This window comes from Hemitrygon akajei, chromosome 22, assembly GCF_048418815.1.
Source record: "Hemitrygon akajei chromosome 22, sHemAka1.3, whole genome shotgun sequence".
Taxonomy (NCBI): domain Eukaryota; kingdom Metazoa; phylum Chordata; class Chondrichthyes; order Myliobatiformes; family Dasyatidae; genus Hemitrygon; species Hemitrygon akajei.
In genome coordinates this window covers 28,309,866-28,322,752 of record NC_133145.1, presented here as the reverse complement: position 1 = coordinate 28,322,752, position 12,887 = coordinate 28,309,866, and the positions used below count along the sequence as shown (strand labels likewise).

Genomic DNA, 12,887 nt, shown 5'->3' with positions numbered 1-12,887 from the left:
TATCTGATCCTTCCTAAGTAAAGCTTAAGTAAACTTTCTTCCTTTTGACGAGATGTTTTATTCACCCTACCACCCTTTCCTTGCCTCAATGGCACAGACCTATCCAACCCTAAACAACCTCCACATTTCTCTGAGTGCATCTTTTCCCAATTTACACTCCCGGGTTCCTGCCAAGTAGATCATAATTTTCCCTCCCTTGATTAAATATTTTTCCATACCATCTGCTCCTTTCACTGTCCAAGCTTGTGCTGAAGGTCGAGGTGTTGTGGTAACTGTCCCTGAAAATCAGTAGACAATCCTTCCATGATGTCCTCCCTTCCAAGAGCTGTGATACTATCCCTGATTTAACAATCTCACTCCCGGACCTTGTTTACCTCCCTCCCTGTTACTTTTGAAATATTTATTCCCTGGAACATCCAGCTGCCATTCCTACCCTTGTAACAGCCATATCTCTGTAATGACAAAAACGTATGGAACCATATACTGAATCTGTTTTTTATCTTCCTACCTAGCTCCTTTTATTTGCTCTTCAGGACCTCATCCCTTTTCTTACTAATGTCATTGGTAAGAATGTGTACTATGTCTGTTGGTTGCTCACCCTTCCTCTTGAGGACCAATCTGCGATATTCTAGATCCTGGCAGTTGGGAAAGAACAGACCATCTCGGGATCTCTTTCACTGTAATGTATATGGAGCTGAATTTTGTTTAAAATTATAATTTTTGTAGTGAATTGAACCAGATGAACATCCACTTATAATTATGAAGAGTGTCTGCTTTAAGAAGGTGTGGGAAACTAATGAAGTTACAGCACCTGGTGTATGTATGGGATAACTCTTGTTGTAGCATAAAGGTTTTGCTAAGCAGCTCCTACCAAGAATACATCAGGCATAAGTTTATAAAGTATAATTATTATGTAAGTGAATAGATAATTTATTTTTAAAAGCTCTGTTAGCAAAATTGTACAAATCACAAATTAAATAACAAACTGAAGTGTAGATTTAATGCTTGATTAAAAAGGCATATTTTTTTGCATCCATAATCAGCAATAGCAAACTTGCCAATATTGTTTTAGTTAGATTTATCCGCAGAGTGAAGGGAAATTACAGTAGGTGTATGTTTAGCTTGATTTTCAGTTTTCAACAATAAAGGTTAATCTATAACAAAATTCTATTGTGCTAGAAAGGGTGCAGTCTTGCCATGGACTAATTTTGTGTACAGAATAACAATGATCTGACCTTATTTGTTGGAAATCTTTAAACTTCACTGGGTATATGACAATCCCATTCCAAGTTGGAATGACTTTTTAGTCACGTTATTTCTTGTACACCAATTTAATCTTTGAACAGTACTATATAAAAATCTTGGCCAATAGTTTACAATTAGAAAGGGATTGGCATCTTGATGTCAGGAGCATTATCACAATCTTATTTTTAGTATACCTTGTTTCTGAAATTTGAATCCTGACCAGTCTCCTTTCAAGTAAAAGATACAATTCAGTAGATCCTGTAAATTAGGGATGAGACTCAGAAAGTGATTGAAATAATCTGCAGTTCAGGCAGAAACAATAGACAGAGAAACGTGTGTTTAATGTTACAGGTCAATGATCTTTGTCAGAATTAATTTATGACAAATGCTGAGCTCCTTCAGCATTTTGTGTGTGTTGCTCAAGATTTCCAACATATGCAAAATCTCTTGTATCTGTGTAATAGTGATTAATATATTCCAAATAAATACTTCGTCTAAATCTTTTGAATTACCCAATATTGTTTCTGCTTATAATTTCTGAACTAGCTGGCATCCTTTCCCATGCTCTTGACTCATGTTGAAGCTATTAAAGCAAACAATTCCATTGGATGATCAAATATAAGGAACAATATCTGTGTAACAATGTAAAGGGTTAAAAGAACTAGTTGTGTATATTACAATTTACGTATACAACGTCATGTAATGAGACCAGAAGTTTGTAGTATTATGAGGTACAGGTGTCCTCCGCTTTACGAATGCTCGCTTTACGCTGCTTCGCCTTCACAAAAGATCTACATGAGTAACCTGTTTTCGCATTACAAAGAGGACTTTCACTTTTAAGAAAAATTTTCACATATAAATTAATGGTTCTTCCCTTTACACCATTTTGGCTTAAGAAAGGTTTCATAGGAATGCTCTACCTTTGTAAAGGGAGGGGGAACACCTGTATTACAAAATTAGGGTTCAGTCCAGCTTTATTATTCCATTCCATTGATATATGAATATCAAGCCTTGTGGTGACACACTTGAATTTTCCTAGATGCATGAAGGTAGGAGAATACGGGGGAGGGGGGGGGAATATGTGATGAATGCTCATTTACTTAGAAACCGATCATCAGCACTGTTGTAAGAGGCTACAGAGAGTGGTGTTCACTTGACTGATTCAACACTTACTCTATGTGATTTGGGAAATAAAATATGTGGAATTAACTGCTAAGTGAAAAGATGCTGTTCTACATCAGGAAAAAGTCTATACCAAATGTCAATAAAATATGCTGTGTGATGAGCAGCACTCACAGATTCATACTGTGGAAGGTTTATAAACATTACCTTCTTTTGAGGCTGTGTTTTGAAAAGGTTTACAAGCAATGTAAATTTCCATTATTTTAAGGGCACTCTTTCCTCGGGACACTATTAAAATTATGTTACTAACCTTCCACTTCACAGTACTAATTCCTTAATATTATGATCTAGAAATCCACTTTGTATGCGTTTCAGGGATTCATCCTCCATATTGTTAATATGACTTTGATTTATCCGATCTATATTAGATTAAAGTCTCCCATAGTTACCGCAATACACAGATTTAAGCACCTCTGATTTCCTCATTAATACCATACACTACATTTCTACTATTATTCAGGGGCCTGTAAACATTTCCTACCAAAGTTTCTGCACTTGCTGCTTCTGTGCTCCACCCAAACAGTTGCTAATTCTGTGGCATGACCTGCAGGGCTAACCTCCTTCCTAACAACTGGATTTGCACCATCCTTCTTGACAAAGTACATGTCTGCATTTCATAATGAGTCACAATAAGAAGCAAATAGAGCAAATATCACTCATTTTTCAGAATAAACACCAGATTCAGAAACAGTGAGGTCAATCCCTATGATTTTGCAAAGTTTTTCTCACAAATCCTCCAAGAAGACCACAACTTGTCGTGTTTTGGAGGCTTGCATGCCCCAGTGATGCGGAGGGCAATGCTGGCTGGGATTAGGGCTTTATACTTTGATTCTTACCACCTATGCCAAACAGGTTAAAAGGAAGAGGCCAAACTGAAGTGGTCCACTGGTCCTGTAGGGTTGGGGGTTCAGCTCAGGGCTGACGACCCTGACTGGTAAAACAAAACTATTATAAAAACCACAATGACAAATCCTTCTGCATCTCAATGAGATTGAGGAACCTTCATTGCTGCCCTAAGCACCAGCAGTGTAATGGGCAGTAAGTTCCTACAAATACAAGTGGACTGGTCTATAAAGTAAGAGAGTAGTACTTGGACAACCAGTTTTATAGCTTAGGGAGCTAATTCTGGTAAGTTGCCTTTAATTTCATCTTGGCTCATCTAAGTGTCTCGCACGAATCACTTCTTCATTTACACTACCCCTCTTTTCTTCCAGATGATGAGTCTCGTTTAATGCCACAACCCACCAATTACTCAATCACCCTGCACCTTACACCACCAGCCGTACCACACATCAATTCGACTGTCAAGGCCTGCATTCCCTCTTCTCAGTGAATGTCGCAGTAAAATTCCACATCCCCTTCAGAATGCCATCATTAAGAGAACAAGCTTCAGAAGTTTGTGAATTTTAACTTAAATGTTTAAATTTTTAAAAAGATTAAAAATCAAAATGTGTATTATTTTAATCCTGAATGCTAATTATACTGCTTAAGCACTATGGCAAACTATTCTGGATTTTCAAGCAAAATAAATCCCTACTTTTTGCTTTTATATCCTTAATTTTCATAGTAATTGATCTTAACTAAATCTGTCATTATTAAAAATCATGTTTTAAGTAAATAACAATACTGAGGAACGTGTCACCAACAGTGCTGTTATACCAAATGTTCCCCTTTTCTGGCTATCCTGCTGATGCAGTATTTCTTGCTGTGAAGTTAGACATGTTGTCTGTTGATGATCTCTGCCAGTGTAGCACTTAAACATATGCCAAATAAAAACAACAGAATAGCATAAGATGACTTTTATTGGAGCTAAGATTGTAAACTTGCCACTGTAATACAAAATATTAATATGCGTAATCATAATATTTCGATTGCATGAAACTAGCCCCATTTTCCATGAATTCTTATATTATGAACATGAAATATCCCTAAATAATGCTGGGGTTCCCCGAGATGATTGTTGTGACTATGAACAGAGTTGCTTGAGAGGCATTAAACTGGGTTGATATAAAGGGGTTTTAATTCATCATGACTGAACAGGAATTCTCCTGGAGATCTTATCTTCCCAGTAGAGTTTCAGAACCTAGGATTCTTCAGAAATAAGGAAACAGCAGGTGATTCAGTACAATTTCAATTCCTGTAATATCCTAAATTGTTTACTTCAATATTTGTATCTGATGAAAGGCTCCTGTAAGTTATGTATTTACTGTGGAGGGCATATTGTAACTGACAAGACACTGCTGAATGTTAAAACACCTTTACAAGAACAAAGTAGTTCGCAGGAATATTCTAAAGCTTTTTTTAAAAAAAAGAGAACTCAGGCCAAAAGATTGGTGTTGTGAGGGCTGACTTGCTGGTACATAAATATTCCAATTATTGATAAACAAAACAAGTAAGTATACCTATGGGATGTTTGATTTACTAAGTGACAATATCAATCTGGTCTGGAGGCTTCATTGATCTCAGTTACAACGGAGCAAAATAGTTTAACCAGTGTTGCCAGGCAACATCTACAGAAAAGAGTAAACAGTTGGCATTTCAAGTCTCATCCCGAAATGTCGACTGCTTACGCTTTTTCATAGATGCTGCCTGGCCTGCTGAGTTTCTCCAGCATTTTGTGGATTTCCAGAACCTGCAGATTTTCTCGTCTTTTAACCAGTGTTGTCTAGTTTAATGTAGGCCAATTAACATATCTCGAATGCTTTACATTTGGTTGCTGCGTATGCATCTCCTGAACGACCACCTGCTGTGGACCAGTACTCTGCAGACAGCACTGTTTGTTTACAAAGCTCTTTTAATTTTAAACTGATAACTGTTTGTAATTTACATTAAGAATTGAAGACTGGTTCTCATTTGAATTATGGCTGGTATATACTTAAGATTTAATAACTCCTGAATTCCAACACTTCTGTTCTTATTTCTGAACTTTGTTAGTAAATCAGATGATGATTCTTCAAATTCCTCACTTGCAGACCCCTGTCAGTTTGGATTGGCGACAGCATCTTCTCCACTATCTCCGTCAGCATAGTTGTACCGCAAGGCTGTGTGCTTAGCCCGCTACTCACTTTACACCAATGACTCTGTGGCTTAGCCCATCTCCAATGCCATATTCAAGTTTGCTGATGACACCACTGTCTTAGGCTGTATCAAAGCTGGTGATGAATCAGCATTTAGGAGAGAGATTGAAAATCTGGCTGAGTGATGCAATAGCAACAGCCTGTTATTTAATGTCAGTAAGACCAAGAAGCTGATTATTGACTTCAAGAGAAGGAAACCAGAATTCCATGAGCCAGTTCTCATTGGAGGATCAGACGTGGAGAGGGTCAACAACTTTAAATTCCTTGGTGTTATTATTTCAGGGGTCCCATCCTGTGCCCTGTAGTGGAGAGTATATTGACTGGCTGCTTCACAGCTTGCTTTGAAAACACAAATGCCCTTGAACAGAAAATCCAACAAAAGGTAGTGGATGCGGCCCAGTCTGTCACAGGTTAAGCCCTCCCCACCATTGAGTACATCTACATTAACACTGTTGCAGGAAAGCAGCATCCATCATCAGGACCTCTATCACTCAGGACATACTTTCTTCTCACTGCTGCCATCAGGAAGAAGGTACAGGAGCCTTGGGACTCTCACCAGCAGGTTCAGGAACAGTTATTACTTCTCAACCATCAGGCTCAAGGGGATCAAAGGAGATCACTTAACTTCACTTGCCCTATCATTGAAATGTACATTGGTTGTGGGAACACCTACCCACCTACCTACACGCAGCAGGCCAGGCAGCATCTATAGGAAGAAGCACAGTCGACATTTCGGGCCGAGACATCGACTGTGTTTCTTCCTATAGATGCTGCCTGGCCTGCTGCGTTCCACCAGCATTTTGTGTGTGTTGTTTCACACACACGCATGGTTTGGCTTCGCAAACGAAGATTTAGGAAGAGGGTTGCCCATGTCTGCTGCAGGCTCACTGGTGGCAGACGAGGCCAGTATGGGACAGGCAGACCCGGCCACAGCGGCTGCAAGGGAAAATTTGTTCTGGGGTTGACTAGCTTTCAAGGACCCCTTATTTGGTGTTCTCAATATTTATTGATTATTCATTTATTATGACCTATTAATATTTCTTACTTTTTGCATTTGCAGAGTTTGTTGTCTTTTGCACACTGATTGAATGTCCAAGTTGGTGTGGTCTTTCATTGATCTTTGATGATAGATGTTCCCTTCTTGAGGCAGTGCCTCATGTAGATAGTTTTTATTATGGGGAAGGATGTAATGTCTGTTGCCAGACCATGATATAAATAGTCAGGATACTTTTAATATTACGCCTGTAGAAGTTTGTTAGAGTGTTTGAATGACAAGCTGAACCACTTTTACCTTAAAATAAGTAAAACTCTGGTACACCTTCCACGTGATTGCATATACAGTGGCATGCAAAAGTTTGGGCACCCCAGTTAAAATTTATTTCCATCTTTTACAGTTTCTAAATAACAAAAAAGGAAAAGGGTCCGAAGCAAAAGTTTGGGCACCCTGCATGGTCAGTACTTAGTAACACCCCCTTTGGCAAGTAACACAGCATGTAAATGCTTTCTGTAGCCAGCTAAGAGTCTTTCAATTCTTGTTTGGGGGATTTTCGCCCATTCTTCCTTGCAAAAGGCTTCTAGTTCTGTGAGATTCTTGGGCTGTCTTGCATGCACTGCTCTTTTGAGGTCTATCCACAGATTTTCAATTATGTTTAAGTCGGGAGACTGTGAGGACTATGGCAAAACATTCAACTTGCGCCTCCTAAGGTAGTCCATTGTGTATTTTGAGGTGTGTTTAGGATCATTGTTCCTGTTGTAGAAGCCATCCTCTTTTCATCTTCAGCTTTTTTACAGATGGTGTAATGTTTGCTTCCAGAATTTGCTGGTACAGTTCGCCCTCCTTATCCGCGAGGGTTTGGTTCCGGGACCCCCTGCAGATACCAAAAAACGCGGATGCTCAAGTCCCTTATATAAAAAGACATAGTATTTACACGTCCTCCCATATACTTTAAATCATCTCTAGATTACTTATAATACCTAATACAATGTAAATGCTATGTAAATAGTTGTTATACTGTAATGTTTAGGAAATATTTTGACAAGAAAAAAAACTGTACATTTCCCTCGCTCAACATAAGCAGCGAACGAACGAGACGCGAGGCGAACAATGATCAAATGACGAGTAAAACTTGTAATACCTGTACAGTAGTTGTTACACTGTCTTTTTTAGGGAATAAGAACACTTTGGAGGAGGCTCAATAATGCTAAAGTCAGGAACTGTGGAGGTTGAGGGCTGAGGATCTTCAAGAGTTGAACATCAAGACTTCAGGATTGCAGATGCTTTAGTTAGAAACATTGTTACAGGAAACTGTCTCTTTTGCATCGTCAAACAAATCTTGTAGTGATTGGAGGCATGTTGTTATCCTTCGGGTGACATGGAGGCTTCGTTCCATTGAAGAATCGAACAACAAGCGTTGAAAGAGCACTTTCGGGTTTTCTCGATTCACGGTTGAATTCGCGCATGTGGAACTCGCAGATAAGGATGGCCGACTATTTAATTGAGTTCATTCTTCCCTCTACCCCAGTGAAATGTTCCCCGTGCCACTGGCTGCAACACAAGCCCAAAGCATGATCGATCCACCCCTGTGCTTAACAGTTGAAGAGGTGTTCTTTTCATGAAATTCTGCACCCTTTTTTCTCCAAACATACCTTTGCTCATTGTGACCAATAAGTTCTGTTTTAACTTCATCAGTCCACAGGACTTGTTTCCAAAATGCATTAGGCTTGTTTAGATGTTCCTTTGCAAACTTCTGGTGCTGAATTTTGTGGTGAGGACACAAGAAATGTTCTCTTCTGTTGTTGACTCTTCCATGAAGGTCATATTTGTGCAGGTGTCACTGCACAGTAGAACAGTACACCACCACTCCAGAGTCTGCTAGATCTTCCTGAAGGTCTTTTGCAGTCAAACAGGGGTTTTGATTTGCCTTTCTAGCAATCCTATGAACAGTTCTCTTGGAAAGTTTTCTTGGTCTTCCAGACTTCAACTTGAGCTCGACCGTTCCTGTTAACTGCCATTTCTTAATTACGTTACGAATTGAGGAAACGGCTACCTGAAAACGCTTTGCTATCTTCTTGTAGCCTTCTCCTGCTTTGTGGGCATCATTTAATTTAATTTTCAGAGTGCTAGGCAGCTGCTTGGAGGAAGGAGCCCATGGCTGTTGATTGTTGGGACATGTTTTGAGGAGTCAGGGTATTTATAAAGCTTTGAAATTTGCATCACTTTTTGGCCTTTAGCTCTCTTATACCTAGGAGGATGCTTTTGTTTAAATGAAAAGATGTTTTTCCTCCTACTCGTGCTCAATGGTTATGCAATGTTATGTCATGTTTAGATTTAGAGAAGATTGGTTGTTCAATTTCTGAATCTTGTCAAGACTTTAAAACATTGTGGGGACCTTTTTTGAATTATTTTCAAAACCTTCAATTTGTTTAAACTCAGATGTTGGCTATTATTAATTTTTATTATATGAGAAGGTATTTTACCACCTTTTCTCAATGAACAACTTCAGTCTTGGTAGGGGTTAGATTCTTTTTATTTGTAATAAATTAATATATTTCAATATAACTATTGATTATCTTGCATGAATACAGGGTAATGAGATTGTTATTATGAACAGATATAATGTAATTGGTAGTTTTAAAATCTCTTTTGACCCTTTGTATACATTTTCTTGTACTTTATTCTTCTAAGTAGAAACTAATAAAAATATTGGAAAAGAAATTTGCATCACCTGGCCTTTCCTAACGATGGTTGTGAACAAGCCATAGCCCTAACAAGCTAATTAAGGTCTGAGACCTTGGTAAAAGTTATCTGAGAGCTCAAATCTCTTGGGGTGCCCAAACTTTTGCGTGGTGCTCCTTTTTTTTTTACACATTCTAAAGTTGTACAAAACAAAGATAATACACTAATCTTGCTTAAAATGTTGAAAAGAATGTTTCATCTTTACTTTATGACGTTTGGAGATCAGTTCATCTTCTACTCACTTAGCTATTCACAGTAACAGAAGTTTTGAACAGAGGTGCCCAAACTTTTGCATGCCACTGTATCTGCTACACCCAGGACAGATCCTCTGACATGTTAACTTCCAGAAAATTAAAGCTGTTGACCTTCACCATTGTCGATCCATCAATGTGGACTGTGTATCTCCATCCTCCTCCTCCTTCCTGAAGTCATCAATCAGTTCTTTTTACTGATCTTGAATAAGAGGTTGTTGTTGTGGCACCACTCAACCAGGAGTCCTATCCTGCTCCTGACCGCAGACTCATCACTTGTGATTCATTCAACAATAACAGTGCTGACAGTGAATTTGCATTTATTGCATTGAGATTTGAGTTTGAAAGGGGCTCTCTCCTAAAATTGCTTGCACAGCAATTAAAATGCTGTGGAGATCTGATGCATTAGCGCTGTTCCAACCACAGATTACATACAAAAACACCGAAATATCAGCTGTGGGAAAAACTCTGATTTTGATTGACCGCTTTGGTCTTCGTACTGGCAGTACAATGAAAACAAGATCTGTACTCTAATAATGTGACATTTCTTATCCAAAAGGGAACCTCCACAGGGCTTTTGGGAACATGGAAACAAAGAAGCTTTCATGAAGCATTTATTAGACACTATCTAACCCTCTGTCCTTCAAGAAACAGCCACACTGATTGCTACACAGGTGTCCTTCCCCAATGTCACCTTCCCGTCTCCTCACTTCCAATCTTACAAAACAACCCTGACTGAAATTAGTGACTGGCAAAAAAAAATCCTAGCATGGTTATGCTTGTGGCAAAGAGCTCCTGTTTCTTTATTGATTAATTCATCTGAGTTAATTGTTCTTCTCATAACATTTGTATTTTTTTCTGACAGGCATTGATTACAAGACGACAACTATTCTCTTAGATGGACGGCGGGTGAAATTACAACTCTGGTAAGTGCATTTTAACTGTGAAGGACAGAAGCTAATTGTTGCATTTATCATCTTCAGTGAGCGAATCAATGCTCACATTCATTGATCGGTCCTATACTGTAGAAGTGTAAAGAAGAGGTTTCCAAACATTATAGAAAAAGTGACTGTTTTAGGAAGTGGCATTTTTAGCATAGAAAATCTTCCAGACCTCAAATATTGCCACATTGTAAAACTCTATAAACCAGAAAAGCCTTAAAGGTGGTGGAGCATTCTGCAGACCAGAATTTTATTTTTTTTTTAATTATTATTTATTTTTTTATTGAAGTTCATCATCAAACAACCATTTCCATAAGATGTATTTCAGACATTGTACATATATATCACAAATCTCCACAAAGTATTTATCTGAGGTATACACTTATAGAAAAGAGTGGAAAGGAAAAACAAAAGGAAAGAACTATGTACAAGTAGGGAGTGATTTTTTTTAACAACAGATTCATTGATTTGTGAGAATAAAATCAGGCCTATGAGGCATTATGTAGTTAAACCATTTTTCCCAGTATGAATCAAATTGTTCCAGCTTATGATTAACAGATGCTGTTATCTTCTCCATTTTGTAAATGTCCACTGTAATTTCCATCCATATATTTAAAGTTGGGCTCTCCTGTGATAACAATTTCCTAGTAAGAGTCTTTTTACCAGCCACCAACAGTATATTCATTAAATATTTATCTCTTTTCAACCATTCTTGAGGTACATATCCAAAATATATGGTCTTACTCTCCAAGGGTATTTCACATTTAAAGATGTCTTGTAGGGCATTGTGTATCCCTCTCCAATAGTTTTTGATAACAGGGCAGTCCCAAAAAATATGATAATGTTTTGCATTTTGATTTCCACAATTTCTCCAGCAAACAGGGAGGTTACTATCATAATGGGATTTCTGAGAGGGTGTAATAAAATATCTTATCAAGTTTTTCCATCCAAGCTCCCTCCATTTCTGTGAACTGGTACACTTCCATTGATATCTCCATATTGTTGTCCATTCTTCCTCAGATATAATTATCCCTCCTTCCTTCTCCCATTTTGTTTTAATGTATGAAGTCGAATGTGTTTTAAGATTTGACAACCCCTTATACATGCTTGAAATGATTCTACTACCATTATCTGAATTATATGCTTTTCTAAAGAGCTCTATCAAGCATGTATTTGCCTTGGTTACATTTTTAAGCATCTTATTAACATATTGTCATATCTGTAAATATCGATTTAAAAAGTCTTGTTTTTCTAATAAGTGTTTCTCTTTAAGCATTTCAAAACTGAACAATGTTCCTTCTTTCATTATGTTGCAAAGAACTGTTATTTCTTTAGCTGTCCAGTCCTTAAATCTAGCATCCAATTTATTTGGTGTAAAATCAGAGTCATATGCACACCATTTAAGAATTGCAATATCTCCCTCTAGATTATATTCTTTTATAGTAGTTTTCCATATTTTAAGAGTCAATTTCACCCATGGGTTATCAATAGTATTTATGTACCTTTGCACGTTGTTATCAGCCAAAATTGCTTGTATGGGGATGGGAAGTACCCGCTCCTCAATGTTTTTCCATTGAGTGTCATATGATGGGTTGCACCAACATATCACAGATCTCAACTGTGCTGCAAAATAATAATCTCTAAGAGAAGGCAAGCCCCATTCCGCCCCCCCCCCCCTTTTCCTTTGCTAATTGCAAAGTTTTGAAACAAACTCTAGGCCTTTTACCCTGCCAAATATACCTTGATAGCATCTTATTCCATTTATTGAATTGATTTTGATTAATCTCTATTGGTAGGGTCTGAAAGAGATATAACAGTCTGGGCAGTATATTCATTTTAATAGACTCAATCCTTGAACTGAGACTGAAAAAAGGAATCAGGCTCCATCTTGCCACATCTTCCTTAATTTTTTTATATAAAGGCTGATAATTACATTCTAATAATTTTGCCAAATCTTTTGGCATAATGATGCCCAAATATTTGAAAGACTCTGTGTGCCATGCCCAGGGGTATCGACTTTCAATTTCTCTTGGTGGGCTATAGTAATATGAAAGTAATTGGGTTTTATCTGTGTTGATCTTGTATCCTGATAATTGACCATATTGTTCAAAGGATTGCATCAATTTAGGTAAAGAGTATGTTGGTTGCCCTAGATAGATCAAAATGTCATCTGCATAACAAGCCAATTTATGCCCTGTCCCTTTAATAGTAATTCCCCTGATATCTTCATTTTGTCTGATGTATTGAGCTAATGGTTCCAGATATAACACGAAGAGTAGGTGACCATGCACAACCCTGTCTCGTGCCCCTTTCTAGGGTAAGACTATTTGATAAATATCCGTTGATTTTAATCCTAGCAGTAGGATTGTCATATAGTGTCTGTATAGTTTTAATAATTGTGTCTTGGAAACCAAATCTATGTAAAACTCTGTAAAGAGAATTCCAATTAACCAAA

At 37.8% G+C, this 12,887-nt stretch overlaps 1 protein-coding gene across 1 annotated transcript in view; it reads left to right on the top strand.

Moving 5' to 3' along the window:
* The window catches only part of LOC140714577 (ras-related protein Rab-40B), a 60,909-nt gene that overhangs the window by 21,390 nt on the left and 26,632 nt on the right, over positions 1-12,887 (top strand). Inside the window, exon 2 of the mRNA XM_073025889.1 lies at positions 10,357-10,417. Within this exon, the coding sequence (XP_072881990.1) occupies positions 10,357-10,417 (61 nt within the window). The remainder of the gene's footprint in view (positions 1-10,356; positions 10,418-12,887) is intronic.